This window comes from Pecten maximus, chromosome 2 (genome assembly GCF_902652985.1).
Source record: "Pecten maximus chromosome 2, xPecMax1.1, whole genome shotgun sequence".
Lineage (NCBI taxonomy): Eukaryota > Metazoa > Mollusca > Bivalvia > Pectinida > Pectinidae > Pecten > Pecten maximus.
Genome location: NC_047016.1, coordinates 51,059,727 through 51,082,358, shown reverse-complemented (window position 1 = coordinate 51,082,358; position 22,632 = coordinate 51,059,727). Strand labels below are relative to the sequence as shown.

General features: G+C 35.6%; 1 protein-coding gene and 1 non-coding gene across 2 annotated transcripts in view; both read left to right on the top strand.

Moving 5' to 3' along the window:
- Positions 1 to 1,723: 1,723 nt before the first annotated feature.
- Positions 1,724 to 22,632, top strand: part of LOC117322405 (FYVE and coiled-coil domain-containing protein 1-like) — a 42,579-nt gene continuing 21,670 nt past the window's right edge. The window contains 14 exon segments of the mRNA XM_033877282.1: positions 1,724 to 1,787; positions 7,300 to 7,516; positions 8,257 to 8,376; positions 10,941 to 11,053; positions 11,959 to 12,065; positions 13,659 to 13,802; positions 14,172 to 14,253; positions 14,530 to 14,795; positions 16,448 to 16,682; positions 17,301 to 18,317; positions 18,534 to 19,154; positions 19,156 to 19,410; positions 20,027 to 20,149; positions 21,403 to 22,071. Of these exon segments, the coding sequence (XP_033733173.1) occupies positions 7,381 to 7,516; positions 8,257 to 8,376; positions 10,941 to 11,053; positions 11,959 to 12,065; positions 13,659 to 13,802; positions 14,172 to 14,253; positions 14,530 to 14,795; positions 16,448 to 16,682; positions 17,301 to 18,317; positions 18,534 to 19,154; positions 19,156 to 19,410; positions 20,027 to 20,149; positions 21,403 to 22,071 (3,888 nt within the window). The 5' untranslated portion in view covers positions 1,724 to 1,787; positions 7,300 to 7,380.
- LOC117322567 lies at positions 10,148 to 10,286 on the top strand. Its single transcript, XR_004531587.1, has one exon. It is a non-coding gene; the product is annotated as a U4 spliceosomal RNA (small nuclear RNA).

Sequence of the window (22,632 nt, the reverse complement as noted above, 5' to 3'; positions counted from 1 at the left end):
TATATACACTTGGTAAACACAAATGTATGATTATCAGTTTAAGTTTGAAAATGAGCAAAATTATACAGATTGTAGATTATTTTGAAGAAACTAGTTTTGAATATGATGATCATCGTACAGGTATACACTTTATATGATATATTGTATCCAGCCTGAACTGTTCTGGTATAACCATTTTGAACGCATTCATTGTGGTTTTCATATCAAGCATGACGAACCTAAGCGAGATATTCATTTTTTATTTTTGTTTTGTTTTAAATTATAAATAGCTTTGCGCTGGATATGATATTGATATTGATATACATAAATGAAAACCTTACTTGGGTAGATCAGGTAAAACAAGTGTTATCAAAGCTAGCCTCGGCAGTTGCTTTGCTTCGTAGGATGTCTACATATTTAAATACCGATGCCAAAAAAGTGTACTACAATGCATATATTCTCCCAATAATGGACTATGCTGCTGTTGTTTGGGGGAATGGCCTAACTCGGGAACAAATCACTGCAATTACTAAAATTCAAAAACGAGCACTTAGGATTATTTTAAAAAAGTCAACAATGACTCCAAGCAAAGAGCTGTTTAATGATACCGATGCTCTTCCCTTTGAATATAGAATTATGTACCACACATGTGTGCTTGTGTATAGGTCATTAAATAATATGGCACCAGAATACTTGAAAACTTGTTTTACTTCTTGCAATGAAATGTATCATTATGGGTTAAGATCAACAACACAAAATAACTTAATCTTACCTAGAGCACACTCTGAGCTGTTCAAAAAGTCCCTTCATTATAATGGAGTTAAGCTATGGAACAACTTACCAACTAGTTTAAAAACTGTGACATCACTATTTGTCTTCAAAAAGAACGTTAAAAAACACTTTTTAACAATGTATCTAACAAATTGATTTTTAATTTATTTACATGATCAAACTAGAATATATTGTCAACATTCCACATGCTACTGTCGCTCTAGTATTTTTGTAAATGATTAACAAATAATTGTTAATATGTTTTGATTTTTAATTAGACGTGTTTGTGTGAGTGAGTGAATGTGTGAAGGAAATATTGACAAAAAAGTTACGATGTTTGTATTGCTGTCAAAATGAATGTTTTTGTTTTCTTCATGTTTTATGTGAGGGCCATATGTAAGATTAGTACTGTACTAAATATGTAACCCTCGTGAAATAAAGTTTTATTATTATTATTATTATTATTATTGTTCTATCTCATTAAAACTCGACGTTCTCGTATTGAAGACAACGTTTCCAAGTCGTTATGGATATATTATAACGTGAGCAGAACACACAATGCACAATATCTGGAGCAATTCCGTCCCGCAGACGTGAGGGATTCATTCTCGAAGACGATATTGTTCAGTTCCATAATCGGAAAGAGCATGGTTTATAACAACCCAAGTTTATATATAGGATCACCCGATTAAATATCTGTTTATTTTTAAATTTCTCAGAGAAGAAACATTCGGTATATTTTATTTTTTTAGGGCTCTATTTTAGCTTTAGCTCATCGGTAAGCAATTAAAGTATTAATTAAAAATTTAAATAGTCTCTTTGTTAATTTTGTGCTTATCACAAATTTTCATTTGACTTTTTTTTTTGTATTTCTGATTTTTCCCCTTCACCGAAGTATACTATTTGACGCCAATAAGCATGCGTGTTCATTATTACCTCCCTTTAGATGACTCTTTTCCTTGTTGAGGAAGAAATAGTACTCGACCAAAACAACAAAAATTCTTGACGGGAATCATTCACCTTGATGATAACACCGTGTAAGTCTGTTGATATGGCAGATCATCATCATCTGTGATATTAACTGGTGACAAAATAACTTAAATAACTGATCTATCGGTATTCAGTATGTACATTACACGGCGATTAGCCACAGATCAGTGAGGATATGAAAGTGGGCGTACTGTCTGTCACTTGACCATTTCAAGGGATTTGGTTCGTCTTAACTTCTGCCAGGTTTTTCTTTTTTGGATAGTCTGTAGATATTAGAGGTCGCATCAGACTCCTGTGTCAAAATCCAAAATATTACAAGTCGATTGATGATAGGGATTACGATTTTGAACTACATTGTATATGCAACTGCTGTACTAGGCCTAGAGTATCCTTGAGGTGGATCACGATACTTGTACACCCCATAGTACGCCAGTATATATACAAAAAAAACTTTGCTACTGCTGTAGGCAGAGACTTGTATATCAGACATACAAGTCTCTGGCTGTAGGCCTATCACAAAAATCAATATCATCAAATACATTGTATGATAACCGAATGATAAAAGAGTATGATTATAATATTTATGCCAGTAGTTGATATCAATAAATGACTGGTGCTGATCAATAATTGGCAAAAACGTCTGTATAAATAATTGAAAAATTTATCACAAAGTTGATTTGCCACCAAACGTTTGGTCTAAATAGCAACACTCTTGCACAGGTATCTTGAATATGTCTTCACAGGTTAGCTACACATTTACCTATGTCTGGTTAACTTACACATCTTCTTGATGTGTAATGAAAAACTAAAAAATTCAAAAATTCAGAGAGCTTATTTAAAATGTTGCTTTTTTAGCCCACCATCTGATGATGGTGGGCTATTCAAATCGCCCTGCGTCCGTGGTCCGTCGTCCGTCCGTCCCTCTGTCCGTCCCTCCGTCCGTCCGTAAACAATTCTTGTTATCGCTAATCCTCAGAAAGTACTGAAGGGATCTTTCTCAAATTTCATATGTAGGTTCCCCTTGGTGCCTAGTTATGCATATTGCATTTTGAGACCAATCGGAAAACAACATGGCCGACATGCAGCCATCTTGGATTTTGACAATAGAAGTTTGTTATCGCTATTTCTCAGAAAGTACTGAAGGGATCTTTCTCAAATTTCATATGACTGTTCCTCTTGGTGCCTAGTTATGCTTATTGCATTTTGAGACCAATCGGACAACAACATGGCCAACAGGCAGCCATCTTGGATATTGACAATTGAAGTTTGTTATCGCTATTTCTCAGAAAGTTTTGAAGGGATCTTTCTGAAATTTCATATGTAGGTTCCTCTTGGTGCCTAGTTATGCATATTGCATTTTGAGACCAATCGGAAACCAACATGGCTGACAGGCAGCCATCTTGGATTTTGACAATTGAAGTTTGTTATCGCTATTTCTCAGAAAGTACTGAAGGGATCTTTCTCAAATTTCATATGTAGGTTCCTCTTGGTGCCTAGTTATGCATATTGCATTTTGAGACCAATCGGAAACCAACATGGCTGACAGGCAGCCATCTTGGATTTTGACAATTGAAGTTTGTTATCGCTATTTCTCAGAAAGTACTGAAGGGATCTTTCTCAAATTTCATATGTAGGTTCCTCTTGGTGCCTAGTTATGCATATTGCATTTTGAGACCAATCGGAAAACAACATGGCCGACAGGCAGCCATCTTGGATATTGACAATTGAAGTTTGTTATCGCTATTTCTCAGAAAGTTTTGAAGGGATTTTTCTCAAATTTCATATGTAGGTTCCCCTTGGTGCCTAGTTATGCATATTGCATTTTAAGATCAATCGGAAAACAACATGGCCGACAGGCAGCCATCTTGGATTTTGACAATTGAAGTTTGTTATCGCTAATCCTCAGAAAGTACTGAATGGGATCTTTCTCAAATTTCATATTTAGGTTCCCCTTGGTGCCTAGTTATGCATATTGCATTTTGAGACCAATCGGAAACCAACATGGCTGACAGGCAGCCATCTTGGATTTTGACAATTGAAGTTTGTTATCGCTATTTCTCAGAAAGTGCTGAAGGGATCTTTCTCAAATTTCATATGTAGGTTCCTCTTGGTGCCTAGTTATGCATATTGCATTTTGAGACGAATCGGAAAACAACATGGCCGACAGGCAGCCATCTTGGATATTGACAATTGAAGTTTGTTATCGCTATTTCTGAGAAAGTACGGAAGGGATCTTCCTCAAATTTCATATGTAGGTTCCTCTTGGTGCCTAGTTATGCATATTGCATTTTGAGACCAATCGGAAACCAACATGGCTGACAGGCAGCCATCTTGGATATTGACAATTGAAGTTTGTTTATCGCTATTTCTCAGAAAGTTTTGAAGGGATTTTTCTCAAATTTCATATGTAGGTTCCTCTTGGTGCCTAGTTATGCATATTGCATTTTAAGATCAATCGGAAAACAACATGGCCGACAGGCAGCCATCTTGGATATTGACAATTGAAGTTTGTTATCGCTATTTCTCAGAAGGTTTTGAAGGGATTTTTCTCAAATTTCATATGTAGGTTCCCCTTGGTGCCTAGTTATGCATATTGCATTTTAAGATCAATCGGAAAACAACATGGCCGACAAGCAGCCATCTTGGATTTTGACAATTGAAGTTTGTTATCGCTAATCCTCAGAAAGTACTGAAGGGATCTTTCTCAAATTTCATATTTAGGGTTCCCCTTGGTGCCTAGTTATGCATATTGCATTTTGAGACCAATCGGAAACCAACATGGCTGACAGGCAGCCATCTTGGATTTTGACAATTGAAGTTTGTTATCGCTATTTCTCAGAAAGTGCTGAAGGGATCTTTCTCAAATTTCATATGTAGGTTCCTCTTGGTGCCTAGTTATGCATATTGCATTTTGAGACGAATCGGAAAACAACATGGCCGACAGGCAGCCATCTTGGATATTGACAATTGAAGTTTGTTATCGCTATTTCTGAGAAAGTACGGAAGGGATCTTCCTCAAATTTCATATGTAGGTTCCTCTTGGTGCCTAGTTATGCATATTGCATTTTGAGACCAATCGGAAACCAACATGGCTGACAGGCAGCCATCTTGGATATTGACAATTGAAGTTTGTTATCGCTATTTCTCAGAAAGTTTTGAAGGGATTTTTCTCAAATTTCATATGTAGGTTCCCCTTGGTGCCTAGTTATGCATATTGCATTTTAAGATCAATCGGAAAACAACATGGCCGACAGGCAGCCATCTTGGATTTTGACAATTGAAGTTTGTTATCGCTATTTCTCAGAAGGTTTTGAAGGGATTTTTCTCAAATTTCATATGTAGGTTCCCCTTGGTGCCTAGTTATGCATATTGCATTTTAAGATCAATCGGAAAACAACATGGCCGACAAGCAGCCATCTTGGATTTTGACAATTGAAGTTTGTTATCGCTAATCCTCAGAAAGTACTGAAGGGATCTTTCTCCAATTTCATATTTGGGTTCCCCTTGGTGCCTAGTTATGCATATTGCATTTTGAGACCAATCGGAAACCAACATGGCTGACAGGCAGCCATCTTGGATTTTGACAATTGAAGTTTGTTATCGCTATTTCTCAGAAAGTACTGAAGGGATCTTTCTCAAATTTCATATGTAGGTTCCTCTTGGTGCCTAGTTATGCATATTGCATTTTGAGACCAATCGGAAAACAACATGGCCGACAGGCAGCCATCTTGGATATTGACAATTGAAGTTTGTTATCGCTATTTCTCAGAAAGTTTTGAAGGGATTTTTCTCAAATTTCATATGTAGGTTCCCCTTGGTGCCTAGTTATGCATATTGCATTTTAAGATCAATCGGAAAACAACATGGCCGACAGGCAGCCATCTTGGATTTTGACAATTGAAGTTTGTTATCGCTAATCCTCAGAAAGTACTGAAGGGATCTTTCTCAAATTTCATATTTAGGTTCCCCTTGGTGCCTAGTTATGCATATTGCATTTTGAGACCAATCGGAAACCAACATGGCTGACAGGCAGCCATCTTGGATTTTGACAATTGAAGTTTGTTATCGCTATTTCTCAGAAAGTACTGAAGGGATCTTTCTCAAATTTCATATGTAGGTTCCTCTTGGTGCCTAGTTATGCATATTGCATTTTGAGACCAATCGGAAAACAACATGGCCGACAGGCAGCCATCTTGGATATTGACAATTGAAGTTTGTTATCGCTATTTCTCAGAAAGTTTTGAAGGGATTTTTCTCAAATTTCATATGTAGGTTCCCCTTGGTGCCTAGTTATGCATATTGCATTTTAAGATCAATCGGAAAACAACATGGCCGACAGGCAGCCATCTTGGATTTTGACAATTGAAGTTTGTTATCGCTAATCCTCAGAAAGTACTGAAGGGATCTTTCTCAAATTTCATATTTAGGTTCCCCTTGGTGCCTAGTTATGCATATTGCATTTTGAGACCAATCGGAAACCAACATGGCTGACAGGCAGCCATCTTGGATTTTGACAATTGAAGTTTGTTATCGCTATTTCTCAGAAAGTACTGAAGGGATCTTTCTCAAATTTCATATGTAGGTTCCTCTTGGTGCCTAGTTATGCATATTGCATTTTGAGACGAATCGGAAAACAACATGGCCGACAGGCAGCCATCTTGGATATTGACAATTGAAGTTTGTTATCGCTATTTCTGAGAAAGTACTGAAGGGATCTTTCTCAAATTTCATATGTAGGTTCCTCTTGGTGCCTAGTTATGCATATTGCATTTTGAGACCAATCGGAAAACAACATGGCCGACAGGCAGCCATCTTGGATTTTGACAATTGAAGTTTGTTATCGCTATCTCTCAGAAAGTACTGAAGGGATCTTTCTCAAATTTCATATGTAGGTTCCTCTTGGTGCCTAGTTATGCATATTGCATTTTGAGACTAATCAGAAAACAACAAGGCTGACAGGCAGCCGTCTTGGATATTGACAATTGAAGTTTGTTATCGCTATTTCTCAGAAAGAACTGAGGGGGTCTTTCTCAAATTTCATACACAGGTTCCCTTCGGAGCCTAGTTATGCATATTGCATTTTGAGACTAATCAGAAAACAACATGGCCGACAGGCAGCCATCTTGGATTTTGACAATTGAAGTTTGTTATCGCTATTTCTCAGAAAGTACTGAAGGGATCTTTCTCAAATTTCATATGTAGGTTCCCCTCAGTACATAGTTTTGCATATTGGGACCAATCTAAAAACAACATGGTCGACAGACAGCCATTATCGCTAAATCTTAAATTTTATATATAGGTTCCCCTTGTTTGAAAAGTACTAGCTATAGAGGGCTGTTTCTGAATTTACACAGATTAGTAAGACTTAGAGGAAGATAAAAGTAGAGAAAAGATCAATCTGACATGGAACCTATGAAGATCATTCAATGGTGGGCGCCAAGATCCCTCTGGGATCTCTTGTTTCAAAGACTTTGTCTTTGTTGTTGGTTCTGTGACAGGTATGAAGAACAGGAAACATTGACGTGAACTGCCCCTCAAGTTTCTAATTTTTATTTGCAGATCTTTTACTTCCAGGTTTTAAATAACAATGGGATAATGGCTTGATGTTCTAGTCAGTAAAGCTGACAAAACTAAGTAAAAATGACCAGCGCAGTGCCTTTTATACAGAAGGGGCAGTCTCCCCGGGGAGGAGCAACCTCATCCTCCCCTCGAAACTCGCCACATGTCATCAATTCCTTCCAGCCAAACAGTCGCAAAACTGTTGAGGACATCTTAGGTAATTCATTATTAGCAAATGCAGTATTTTCCAGGATCATCTGATACAAATTGCGTTATCTTTTGAATGTCCAGGACGAAATGTTTTTGTTTGATACAAAACTAAGTTTTATGAGTCCTTACCCACTAGCATTATCTCTAATCACAGATGATACTGTGTTGTCATTGGACTTATTTGCTCTGGAAAACAAATCAGACATCCAGCTGTATGTTGTTAAGTAGCGTGATCGTGAGTTTCCTCGGGCCCTAACACCAGACAGAGTCAGAGGAAACTCGGACTAGTTGTTAAGTGAAGTAGCCAAAAGGTTACTTCAAGGAGACTGCCTCAATATGGTTAAAGTCGATGCAGCATTAACCTAGCTAATAAATTTTGAATGCAATTATTTCTGAAAGATAAAAGGATATTATGATTATACATTTTTTGTATACTGATTTTTTGCATTTTTGCCAGTGAAATAAAACAATTTATCAAAATGATAAAACTGGTATTTTCAATGCAGCAATGAGCAATGAAAGTATAAGATTTTGTAGTGAAAATATAAGTTTTGCAGTGAATATATAAATTTTCCGTTTCTTACATCTCATTGAAACTTTCCAATTTTTCCAATTGAAGCAAAGTAAGATAGATGGGTTATTTTGCTGTAACTCGCATAGGTATATAAATACATATGTCACGAAACAGAAAAAAAAAATACAAATTGAAGACAGCGGAAGTAACTGCATTTAATTTTTTTTACCCAGATTGTCTGAAGGACCTGAAATCAGACTTTGAAGCCAACAGCCAGCCTATAACCGATGACAACCAGACACTTCATCGCTTCTGTGCTAAGCTGGAATATCTTCTACAAGCAAATATGAAGGGTGGGGCACTCCTTAATTAAAAGCATCTTCAACTTTAAGTATTCCAATTAATTCCTATCATGAACCAACTTTATATTTGGACAGTCACACATGATTAATTCGATTTTGATGGAAAATTTTGAAGTGTCCATTAATGTTTTTGATATAAACTTTATTTCATTCATACAAATACAAATGTATACACATGATTATAACACATAAAAATATTTTTCCACATATGAATCGGATTCAGGAACAAATTTTCTGTTTGTATCTGTAAGTAATGTAACCTATCATTTGGTAACATGTCTGTTCTTTTGGATGAAAAAAAGGAAAAGAACAATCAGAATGATCTTTTAAGTCCCATCTAACTGTTTTTTGTTGGCAATTTGTAAATCTATCAACAGTTTCAAATAATGCCTGTATTGCAACTAGTCAAGGCAAAATTCTCTTGTGTCATTTTCCTTAACCCTAACACTACTTTCCTATGACAGAGAATGAAAAATTAACCCCTGGGTCAGATGCCTAGATCACTTCATCCTGGGTCATAGGAACGTGTCAAGCCCCTGTGGCTTCGTCTGTCAGCCTGTGATCCTACTACAGATACTTACACACAAATTATATCTATATTTATTTAGTCGCTTTATTCTACATTTTAATAATCGCCTTACATCAGTTGAAGATCACGTTGGTTATGGTCACAAGGGTATGTGTAGTCTTATACTAATAAAGTTTGGTTATGAACGAGAGTGTGGTAAGGGAGGTAACTCGAGTTTGGGGGGAAGTGAAACATTGTGATCAAGAAATATAAATTTACGGTAATAGGACGAGGTGGGAATGGGTTAACTTGGAGACTGAACTAGTCTGAATTAAATTTAAAAAATCCCATTGAACTGCAGCAAAATTTTGAAGTAAATTCAAAAGCTCAGTGTTCACGTGTAAAATTAAGATTAAGATAAATAAACCAATCTTTTTATTTTCCGTGAATTTTGAAAAGAACAGGTGTGTAGATATTCCTGACGAAAATAAAACATCGTTTTGCCAACCTGCTTGCAAGTTTTAATAATAAAAAGCATAATTCATTTATTGCTGTTTGACTGCAAGCTTTGTTGAATACTGCCCCCACCCCTTCCACAACGCTCTCAATTAAAATGTCATACCACGGACTTAGATCCATGGTCATACTTAACCTCATGTACCGGTCACGATTTAATTTCCTTTGGACAGACTAATATAGGCATTATTTAGTAGAATTAGAAAAAAAATCTATCAACGTTATCAGACTCGTCCTGCAGAAGGATTTCACATCCATGTGTGTTTGAATTGTTTATATATAAGCACTACAGAGACATGTATTTGTCAATGATATATAACGCCAGTTTCTAAACCGTCTACCATACCAGTATGTTACCTGGATGGCATAATATGTGAAAATATGCAAATAGTTCGTCGATACATAAACGATTGACGTATAAAATACGTTTAAATCGATACATGTGCGAAGTTACAACGTTCCACATCACGCACGCCAATTAATTATATGTACGAGTTATCCCCCTTAACAGAAATATCTTAAAATCAAGAATATTCAAAATTTATAATATATCGATGAATAATTCAAAAATTAGTAAGATGGAGAATATTTAAAGAGATATTATACACATTTTAAAGTTATTTTACTTATATATTGTTATATGGATTGTTCAATATTATTAATATTTTCTTTTTGTTAGTCACCTTGTAATAATCTACCAGAATTCGTTGATATACTAGAGGGCGACAGGAAATCATTAGCTTTGCGCAGTGGCGGTACCATAGTCGATGAGGATTTTCCGAGACGTGGTTATTGCTAGTTGAAAACTATACCCAATACCCCGCACTGTGGCCTGAAATATGGCCGCAAGTGCAATTTTTGAACGCTCCTACGGGAGCAATCATAATCAATTGAATATTAGATCATCAAATAAATAAAATAGGTCTAAATGGTAAGGAACATGGTGACAAAAATCATAACACAACTTTAGTTGTATGTAAGTCTGAATGACACCTTTTAAAAACGATAATCATCGTGGTAACATTTATGCTGAATTGAGACCTTTGTGCTAATTACCATTTTAGGTTTAGTTTCTACATAATATAAGACTGATATATATTTAGATATTTAATAGAGATATATATGTAAACAAGTGTTCAATGATATTTCACTTATCTTTTTTTTATTGTAAAATTGTCTTCATTAATAATTAACTATGAACTTTTCCAGAAAATAAATGGATAAATAGATGGATAAAAATGCATTAACAATAAAGAGAAAGAGATATGGACACTCTGGAATAAGGAAATCTAGTCATAATGAGAATGTGTAGAAAATTGTCTTAATTGAAAAAAAAAAAAAAGAAAAAAAAAGCAAAAGCAGATTGAGGAAATTTTAACATCTTAGGCACATTTTAATGGTAAAGCTGTAATAAAGGATAAATAATAATAAAAAATAAGCTAAAGCAGATTTAGGAAAGTCTTAGGCACATTTTAATAGTAAAGCTGTACTAAAGGATAAATAATAATAAAAAGTCCCTCCTACTTCACAGATAAAGTGACTCTGCTGGGGAGAAAGAAGGACTACTGGGATTATTTCTGTGACAGTATCGGCTCCACGAAGGGAGTCAACGATGGAATAAAATACGTCAAGACGATTGGAGACGTAAGTGTCTATATAAACAACCCCCCTCCTCACACTTCACTAGAAAAAATGTGAGAAAGAAGAAGAAGCCAGAGTATATATGTCTTTGTGACCTTGGAAAAACTGCTTGAGCTCGTAATTGTTAATGGTTGTAAATATCACACTTCCTAGGGGACCGGGGTTTGATTCTCTGATCGAAAGTGAAAATGTATTTAGGCCTGAGAATGTGGATTTATCTGGGAATTTCAGTTTTCATTCATAATATGACATGAATATAGATTTCAAATTTTATTTATTAACTCGATTACACTTATAGCATGAAACAAGAGGTCATTTACATAGTAGATACCAATTAAACGTAGCTGACAAAGATTTGACTTAGGTAAATCTGGTTAGTTCGAATAGGCTGATAGTTCAACACACATTTTTTTCTAGAAAAACAATAATTTTCTAGCTAGTAATAGTTTGAACCCAGCTGATTTATATAGACCCACATTTCGGACAGTTTGAACTTGGCCTACGAGCCAATCAAACCTACTGTAATGCTTAAGCTTTGTATTTCCTATATTGAAAGACCAGCCTCGGAAATATGAACAACATATCACATCTACAAAAATTTAAACTTTGAGGTAACGGACTACAGCTATCGCGTGATCATTGAATTATATACAATATGCAGTGATTATAAAATAAATTCAGAATCATATTTAAGGAGTAAATCAAGTTGTTGCAGTTCTGATAATCCATAGATATACATTATTTTTTTAATATTCTGTGATAAATCGGGTCATAAATATTGGGTCATGATCTAGTTGATAGCTTTATAATGATGAGTCAAAAACTCCGTAAAATTGAAGAAACATTTTTGTTCATACATTTGGATACCTTATTACACATGTAGATGCTTTCTATACATTTATTTTCAGTACAAGACATCAATCGGTAAGGGACGAGCTTTCCTAAGATTTTGTCTCATGCATAGCAGAATGGCAGATAGCATACAACAGTGTACAATGAATGGCAAGGTGACCAGGTAATGATGGCATGAGTCTAGGTTTAGACACCCCAGACTATAAAGGGTGAAAGGGTTATTTTCCATTTCTAGCAAGGAATCTATTGCTCTTAGCAGACAGCCTTCAGCTTAAATTTTATATTTATGACTGGATTCTTTAGACTCATAAATAAAATTTAAATAAAAAGTTTTACCAAATGGCATAGAAGGCAGATTTTGTTGGAAATGAGTGAATTGTTTTTGTGGCTACCTTTTCTATCTGTGGAAAAAAATTAACTGGAAACCATGCATTAATGGATTTCCTTTAGAGATTGATGTCAGAGTCGAACAAAGATGTCCGACCTCGGTCACAGTATAACAGAAAAACATTTATAATATTTCAATTGAAAATTGTAACCAGTGGTCACATGACCATATGGAGTAAAGTCTTACAAGACATAACATTTTCTTTGCGTTAAACTTGAAGATTCAAAAGAAACGCTATTGTAGTTTTATACATTATGAACATAAACCATATGGGACGAAACAGACGATTACCTGGCTAGTGTTGGTGATTTTAAATTTGTGAAATGGTGTATAGTGTCTGAATTATTTTGGTATTAATCTGATTTCAGTGAATCATTTTGGTATTAATCTGATTTCAGTGAATTATTTTGGTATTAATCTGATTACAGTGAATTATTTTGGTATTAATCTGATTACAGTGAATTATTTTGGTATTAATCTGATTACAGTGAATTATTTTGGTATTAATCTGATTACAGTGAATTATTTTGGCGTTAATCTGATTACAGTGAATTATTTTGGTATTAATCTGATTTCAGTGAATTATTTTGGTATTAATCTGATTACAGTGAATTATTTTGGCGTTAATCTGATTTCAGTGAATTATTTTGGTATTAATCTGATTTCAGTGAATTATTTTGGTATTAATCTTCTGATTTCAGTGAATTATTTTGGTATTAATCTGATTACAGTGAATTATTTTGGCGTTAATCTGATTTCAGTGAATTATTTTGGCATTAATCTGATTTCGGTGAATTATTTGACATTAATCTGATTTCAATGAATTATTTGACATTAATCTGATTTCAATGAATTATTTTGGCATTAATCTGATTTCAGTGAATTATTTTGGTATTAATCTGATTACAGTGAATTATTTTGGCATTAATCTGATTTCAGTGAATTATTTTGGCATTAATCTGATTACAGTGAATTATTTTGGCATTAATCTGATTACAGTGAATTATTTTGGTATTAATCTGATCACAGTGAATTATTTTGGCATTAATCTGATTTCAGTGAATTACAGTGAATTATTTTGGTATTAATCTGATTACAGTGAATTATTTTGGTATTAATCTGATTACAGTGAATTATTTTGGCGTTAATCTGATTACAGTGAATTATTTTGGCATTAATCTGATTACAGTGAATTATTTTGGCATTAATCTGATTTCAGTGAATTATTTTGGCTTTAATCTGATTTCAGTGAATTATTTTGACATTAATCCGATTTCAGTGAATCATTTTGACATTAATCTGATTTCAGTGAATTATTTGACATTAATCTGCTTTCAGTGAATCATTTTGACATTAATCTGATTTCAGTGATTGGTTCCATCCAAAATCAATATGGTTGCAGCACAAAGAGCGTAACACCATCATTAGTGCTCTGTATGACCTCAATGACATCCAGTTTGACCTTGCTGCTAGAGGTTATGACCTTGACAATGCATGGCCCTCATTTGCTAGGTATGTATCAGAATAATTCATGATTAAGTTGTTTAATAGACATAAAAGTATATTTAAATCATGAGTTAAAACTTGGTTAAGATGACTCTGAGGACAAGAGTATAATTTCAGGAAAATGTCGAACGATCCAAATTTTTTTCAGGAATGTGACACACGTATTAGTTTAATAGTGATTTACCTTAGTGCCTTGAATCAGTTATTCAAGAATTACTAATTGTACATATTGTGAAAATACTAATATTTAAAATTGCTTGAAGAATAGTTCAAAAGAAAGGATGAGGTAATTTGGGACCAAGTTATTTTGTTTAAGTAAAGAGTACTTGACACCTTAAATTTTTATTTTCTTATTTTGTTGATTTATTTTTACAGGAAGAATCTGAGTGGTGGAAACAGCTGGAATCTGACCAGCAGGACGTCCAGTATGTCCAGTCTGATGAGTATACCTGGTCAGGTCAGTGGTCACTTCCTCTATGGTGTAGAAATTCTATGATGTATTTGCTCCGGAATAAACAGACTCCTTTTTACACATGTAGATTAAAAGAAATTGAATGTTCGTTGTAAAGAGAATTCCAATGTAAGTAGTTCTGTATGTGTGACCTGTCTAATCTGACACCCTGTGGGACATTATAGGGGTCAGACTACACAGGAAATCAGAATATTGTGGTCTGATTTAGTAGATTTTGAATGTATAATGTATTCAAGTTGTGATGTAATTATTAACTTCCAGGACCTGAACTCGTCCAGACATGCACTGTCCAGCACCCCTAATGATGTCGACCTTGACCATTTGACCTCTGACAGCATGCATGCTGATCTGCTGGACAAGATGGAGGCTTTGGAGCAACAGAAACAAAGTTTCCAGCAGTCAGTCATCACATCTCAGGGTGAACTAGGCCTGCTGCAGGATCAGTATAAACACCTCAAGACTGACCACGAATCTTTGGCCGCTGACCACCAGTCACTGAACACTGACCACAAGGACATACATCTTAGGTAAGGAGGTATAAAAGAATAAAGGAGTATATCCTTCTATAATTTAGATTAATGGCTTCCTAACAACCTTTTAGTACTAGTAAATTTCTCCAGCTGATTTTACATTTGATGTGAAAACTAGGGGTGTCACGGTTCAGACTTTTTTCGGTTCGGTTCGGTTCTCATTTTTTTTGTCGGTTTTCAGTTATTTCGGTTCGGTTCAGGCAACCTTGTAATCTTTGTTTTTCATATCTTAAACAAGAACTTAAAAGAACATATGGGCATTAAAATAACTTTTAATATGCTAACAAATAATAAAACAGTAAAAAAACATCACAAAACTTCATCTCAAGGTTTTCATTATTGAATTCTAAAGAAAAAAGACGAAATCTCTGACTTTCTGCCAGACTGCCACTGCGTCATTTGTTGACTAGATTAGAAAATATTTAAATAAATTGTTAAACAAACTGTAAAACATTAATACTGTGAGCAACAACAACTTTGACATGAGCCTGACCTCGTAGTCCTTGCGGTAGGCTCCCTGGGTTTTAACGTTATGCCGTGTTTACGGGATATGTGTGCCGTCATTGAAGACGTCGATCCCATTGCATATTTGAATTGAATTGAAATATTCCCACACAGCTGATTTAAGTTTGGCCGCCATCTGTGTCGGGTAAACAATCCTAACCAATTCAGTCGTGTTTTTCATTGCGAATGTGCGACAACATAGTTGATAGTCAAAGGCATGTATCGTTAAAGATATCAATCATATAACACAAAAACACACGCCTTTGCTACAATGCGGACAATAACGACTGACTTATTCAGAACCGAACCGAAATTCACAAACAGCAAACCGAACCGAACTGTGAGCTTATGATAACCGCGGTTAACCGTCCTTTCGGTTAACCATGACACCCCTAGTGAAAACCCAGAATTTATCAAGGCTTCATCAAAGTGTTACTTTACTGTTAACGAAAGCAGTAAAGGGATCTGTCATCAAAGATGATGTTTTGTTAATGCAGAAAAAAATTGGCTCCAGGAACAAAAAAAAATTGTTTTGTTCAGTAGTTGCCATTTGACCTGCCAACCAGGTTTGTTGATGCCGCTTGACACTGGTAACCCCTAGGATTTGTTGATGCCACTTGGCACTGATAATCACTAGGGTTTGTTGATGCCGCATGGCACTGGTAATCCCTAGGGTTTGTTGATGCCACTTGACACTGGTAACCCCAAGGATTTGTTGATGCCGCTTGGCACTGATAATCCCTAGGGCTTGTTGATGCCGCATGGCACTGATAATCCCTAGTATTTGTTGATGCCGCATGGCACTGGTAATCTCTAGGGTTTGTTGATGTCACTTGGCACTGGTAATCCCTAGGGTTTGTTGATGCCGCATGGCACTGATAATCACTAGGGTTTGTTGATGCCGCATGGCACTGGTAATCCCTAGGGTTTGTTGATGCCGCATGGCACTGATAATCCCTAGGGTTTGTTGATGCCGTATGGCACTGGTAATCCCTAGGGTTTGTTGATGCCACTTGGCACTGGTAATCCCTAGGGTTTGTTGATGCCATTTGGTCCTAGGATTTGTTCATGCCGTTTTACCTCAGTGCATTGTGAGAAAAATCTTAAGAAAAAATCATTTAATAATATACATTTTATTGCTGTAGGTTTGATCGACTGAGTCTGGAGTGTGAGACTAGGGAGAAAGAATGGCAGATGAAGGAGGAGCTGTATCAGAAACAGCTAGACAGTGCCAAACAGGAAACAGAGACTCTCAGGTCAAAGGTCAACAGTATGGAGGGCAAAGTTCAACAACTTGATATGTCGAGGAAGGATTCTGATGACTCTAATATGGCCAAGATTGCTGAACTGGAAGATATCAGAATGGATCTCACATTACAGGTAAAATATAACTTAAAAATGATTTCATTTTAAGTTGACTTTTAAATTCATGCAACATGAACATTGTTTACGTTTTCACTGCTAAAACAGCGAGCCTGTGACGGTCTCGCATACTGTATACACTTCGTATGTGATATATATATGGCTTGGTCGATGCCTCCAGAATATTTCTTTATGTGTTATTTGTCTGTTTTCTGTGTCAATGCCATGAAATAGCGAAAAAATGAGGGACAGAGTTATGAGGGAGAACACTGCAATTCTATGAAACACCTCTTTGACCTCAATGTTAAAAGGTTATGACTATAGATAAATATATTTGCAGGTTGGTAATAAAAATTTTAGGTTCCGTGTAATCAAATTCTCTCCTGCTTATAAATACATTTTAATTATGTATTGATCAATAAATTCATTATTTCCAGTTAGTAATTAAAACTTTAGTTCAATGTAATCAAATTCTCTCCTGCTTATAAATACATTGTAATTATGTATTGGTCAATAAATTCATTATTTCCGGTTTAAAAGTAATTAAAACTTCGGTTCAATGTGATCAGATTCTCTCCTGTTTATATAGATACACTGTAACAATGTATTGATCAATATATTCCTTATTCACAACAGGTTCGCACTTTGAGTCAAGATCTTGAAAACAAGCAAAAAACTGAGGAGAAGCATTCCAGCATTGTTAAGGAGATGGAACAGAAGCTACAAGCTTCTGAATCACAGTCAAGCAAACTCTTGGATGAGTTAAAATCTATCATGAAAAATAAAAATGAGGCAGCATCTTCACAAATGGATTCCGTCAGTCAACTTCAAAGTACTCTGCTTCATCTAAAGGAAGCTGAAGAGGAAAATCTAAAATTGAAAGGAGAAATTCTTGATCTTTCAAATCAGTGCAGTCAAAAAGACCAGGAATTAACTGCACTGGAAAGTAAAGTTACTGATCTTAACAGTCATAGGGAAAATGAACATCACGCCGCTCAACAGAAAATAGAAACTCTACAGCAGAAGCTTGTGTCCGAAACTGTAAGATTACAACAAGAACTGAAGTCTTTACAAGATTTAAATTCAACTTTAGAAAAGGAAAAATCGGAAGAAATTGTGAAGTTAAGAACTGAAAATAAAAGTTTTTGTCTTGAAAGTGAAACAAGTAAAAGTGACATGGAAAAAGTTAGAGTGTTAGCAAGTGATCTGGAAATGAAACTTTCTAAATCAGAGGAAAGTAGAAACTTCGAAAGTGCAAGATTACAGGAGAGTTTAAAACATTTAACTGCTGAAAATTTAAGACTACAAACAGATATTGAAAGTGTAAGTAAACAAATAGCTGACAAGGAAGATGCAATATTGGAACATACTCAAAAGTTGGACGAATCTCAGCGAGTGCTATGTGAAGAGAAAGTTCGTTGTGAGAGTCTTCATGCACAAGTACAAAGTCTTCAAGGTGAAATCAAGGGCAAAGAAACAGAAATTCGCAATCTGATAGAACAACAATCCTTAGAAAAGGGATCGGTTACGGAAGTCAAGACTGTCCTGCAGGAGAAGATGGCAGCTAATAGAGAGCTCGAAGCTAAGGGGAGACAATCTGTTCAATCCTTACAATGGCTACAGAGCTGTGTAAATACAGGAGCTTACAATAAGGTAAAAATGCAGGAAAAATCACTACTGAAAACTTGAGGTACAAACGATTCTTGGTTGAATTTACAACCCTAATTCTCACTGTTTATACAAATTCAGTAATGTCATCTTAGCTAGATTTAAATGTTTTCCTACATTGAAAAGTGTAATTACTTGTCACAAACATAATACAGTTATAATTTCTTGTCTAGAGTATCAAAAGATATTTTTTTCTTTCAGATTCCTACAAAATTGGATGATGATGAATTTTCGAATGTGTTCAGTGAACTTGTAGAAAAAATAGTTGAAAAGGAAGATCGGATGAAGTGCTTGGAGTCTGACAAACAGTCTTTAACGGACCAGTGTCATTCTTTAACTGATGAGAACAAAAACCAAGGGACACAACTTATGAAAAGCAAAAATGACATGGAAAGTTTGAAGAAATCTTTGTCAGACTTGGAAGACAAAGAAAAAATTCTTCAAAATCAAAACTCAGAATTGACTGAAAATATTCATAATCTATCTGAAACTCGGGATAAATTAACTGAAACTTTGAGAGAGAAAGAAATGATTGTTTCTGAAAGGGAAACAGAGATTGAAAATTTTAAAGCAGAAGTTGCCAATCTAGGGAAAGATTTGAACGAAAAATCAGCGACATTACTTGAACTACAGAATTCTGTATCAGTGTCGGAAGAAAAGCTACGACAGAGTTCAGAAATGAGGAAACAAGCTGACCAGCATCAAAATAGTTTGACAGAACAACTGAAATCTCTTAAAGATCAGTTAGAGAAACAGACGGACAATGCTAAAGTCTTGGACAAAGAGTTGGCTAAATCTAGGACAAAACTTTCCGAAACTGAAATCAAAACTAAATAATCTTGTTGAAGAAAAGTCGAAAGTAGATAAGAAATGTGAGGATTTGTGTAAGCATGTAGATGATCTGAAAAATGATAAAGAACAATTAAAGAAGAGCATTGTATCAATAAGGGAAGAAAAGAAACAAATAGAGCAGAAATTAACAGAGGTGAAGAGATGTTTGTTCGACTCAGAGCAGAAGTTGTCTGAAGTGAGACATGAGAAGGAGGAAAAAGAAAAAGGCCACCAGGAGGTTCTAGAGGTATGTTACGTAAGATTTGATTGGCTGAAAATCTACTGGAAAGGAGAAAGACAACATCTGATTGGTTTAGAATGAATGTTGTTTACAAATTGGGCAATGAAAACAATCTAAATCCAGCAATGAGTTTTCAGACATTCTATCAAATCTGATACACAGATGTAATGCTAGAAAAGTGTATGTTTACAAACATCAACCATTTTCAGATGTTAGCAGATGGTCCAATTCTGGGGTAGTCCTGTAAGACACAATTCTATTTGTGAAAAAGATATCAAATAAAGCCCAACATTATTTATGTTTTGATATAGTGTACCATATAAAGTTATTTGGGAAGTTATTGGAACGTCTGAGTTGTGATAGAACATGTTCAAAAACATACTGTAGGTGATGTCACAAAAGTGGTCATGTGACCAAATGGTGATGTAGTCTCTTATACTGCATCTTTTGTACATTACAATGGGACAATTCAGAGAAAACGTGAGTAGAATATATCGTCATGTTGGTAGACCCTCACTTCCTTAAGTTCAGTATGATAACAGCAGGGAATGTAAGTTTGCTATAGCCAATTTAAAAGCAGTACACATTAGCCTGAACTGAGTTGGGTAATTTTCGTTTACAGAGATTACAAAGTGAGAGACAGGACCTTACAGAAAATCTTGAGGAGGCCATGACGGACCTCGGTAGTATCAAACTACAGCTGGAGCAGACGTCTCGTGAGCTAGAAACCACCTACCACCTCAAGGTCAGTATACCAGATATCTCAAGGTCGGTATACCAGTTATCTCAAGGTCAGTATACCAGTCATCTCAAGGTCAGTATACCAGTCATCTCAAGGTCAGTATACCAGTTATCTCAAGGTCAGTATACCAGTCATCTCAAGGTCAGTATACCAGTCATCTCAAGGTCAGTATACCAGTCATCTCAAGGTCAGTATACCAGCCACCTCAAGGTCAGTATATATGTACTACATATGTATTTACCACGAGAAGCTATACTGCTGTTTGCCACAGCATCCTCAGTCTCTAAGTAACCAGCTCTGAGAAAAATCTTTGTTATTTGGTACCAAAACCTGTAATAAAAGGTAAATTCTGTCACTATCTTACTAATTTCACTTTCAATTCAATGATAATACATTAATATAGATCAACATAGTACAGGAGCTCATAGCTCTGTATATATAACATCACGTGCTTTGTCGATGTACATGAAGACATGATTACCAGAGACCTGGAGAGTATGGATTGGTGAGGCTCTGTGCTCAGCAGCTAATGGAGTTGTGAGGGCAAGTGGTGAGCACATAGAAATGTGATAAACATACGGTGGCATGATATGGGTTGGTAAAAACTTACAAATCCTATTTTCGTGACACTCTGCGAACTTGTAGTGACACTAATACATTGAAAGACAACACAGACATGATATGTGTGACTTAGTGTAGTGAGTACACCCTGTTACTCACATTGTACAAGTGTAGTGAGTACACCCTGTTACTCACATTTTACAAGTGTAGTGAGTACACCCTGTTACTCACATATTACAAGTGTAGTGAGTACACCCTGTTACTCACATATTACAAGTGTAGTGAGTACACCCTGTTACTCACATATTACAAGTGTAGTGAGTACACCATGTTACTCACATATTACAAGTGTAGTGAGTACACCCTGTTACTCACATTTTACAAGTGTAGTGAGTACACCATGTTACTCACATATTACAAGTGTAGTGAGTACACCCTGTTACTCACATTTTACAAGTGTAGTGAGTACACCATGTTACTCACATTTTACAAGTGTAGTGAGTACACCATGTTACTCACATTTTACAAGTGTAGTGAGTACACCATGTTACTCACATTTTACAAGTATAGTGAGTACACCATGTTACTCACATTTTACAGTGTAGTGAGTAAACCATGTTACTCACATTTTACAATTTGAAAATTAATATTCATGAATATACAAAATTTAGTGTAAATTACTCTTTTTGTGCTAGGATCAACTGGAGGCAGAACGGAATGATGTTATGTCAGACAAGGTCACCATGGAGGAAAAGATATCACAACTACAGTCTCAATGTCAAGGTCTCGATGAGGAGGTCAAAGGTCAAAAGCTCAAGGTCACTGAAGTGACAGCCATGTTTGATGGATTGAGAGTGGAGAAAACAAACTTGATATCAGAGAAAGAGGAAGTAGAGGGAGGGTTTAAAACACTTCAAAGTGAGATCGAAGATTTAAAATCAGAGAAAGATGAAGCTTTAGTAAAAATTGAAGCACTTGAAGCAGAGTTGCAGGCAAGGTCAGAAAAATGGAAAGAAGATAGTGATGTTTTGGAGGAAAAGCTTCAACAAACAGAGAATGAAATGAGGACTTTGAGAGATGAAAAAAGTGAGTTAGAATCTACAATAACAAGTTTACAAATCAAGCTTAAAGAGAGTACAAGTCATATTGAAGAAATAGAAAATCATTTACAAAATAAAGCAGTGTCTATGGAAGGTCTGGCGAAATCAATATCTGAAAAGGACAGCTGTATTACTGACCTTGAAGAAAAAATGAGGTCCATGGAGGAAAGTTTTGACCAGGAGCGTGACACCCTTAAACAAGAGTTAACAGCCTTGCAATTTCAGCAAAGTGCTGAACAGATACAGCATCAACAAGCCTTGAAGGTAAGGTGAAAGTTGAAAGGTTATAGGCCTAGGTCCATTGATTTTCCAAGGGTGAAATGTTGGGATGATTTTTTTATAACTGTCCTATTTAACATTGGTTGTTTTTGAGGATGATACCCATATTCAATTTAAAAAGTTAACATGAAAAGGGGAATGCCTCATTATCAATTTAAGATCACTTGATTTGCTTTTTAAATAAAATATTGGATTTAGGGGCCAACTGGATGGTATCTTGTTTGGAGGAACATGTATTTATTTCATACACTGGTGTACACTTGTCATTTTTCAAGAGGAGATTCTTGGAATAGATTTTAAGGTCAACATTTGAAAGGTCATACTCCCTGGGTATTGACATTCTGTCTAGTATGACCTCAAATAATGTTTTCTTCAGTATTGTAGTAGACAGGTTTGTGTTGTATGTAGTAGACAGGTTTGTGTTGTAGTAAGGAGACAGGTTTGTGTTGTATGTAGTATGTAGTAGACAGGTTTGTGTTGTATGTAGGAGACAGGTTTGTGTTGTATGTAGTAGACAGGTTTGTGTTGTACGTAGTATGTAGTAGC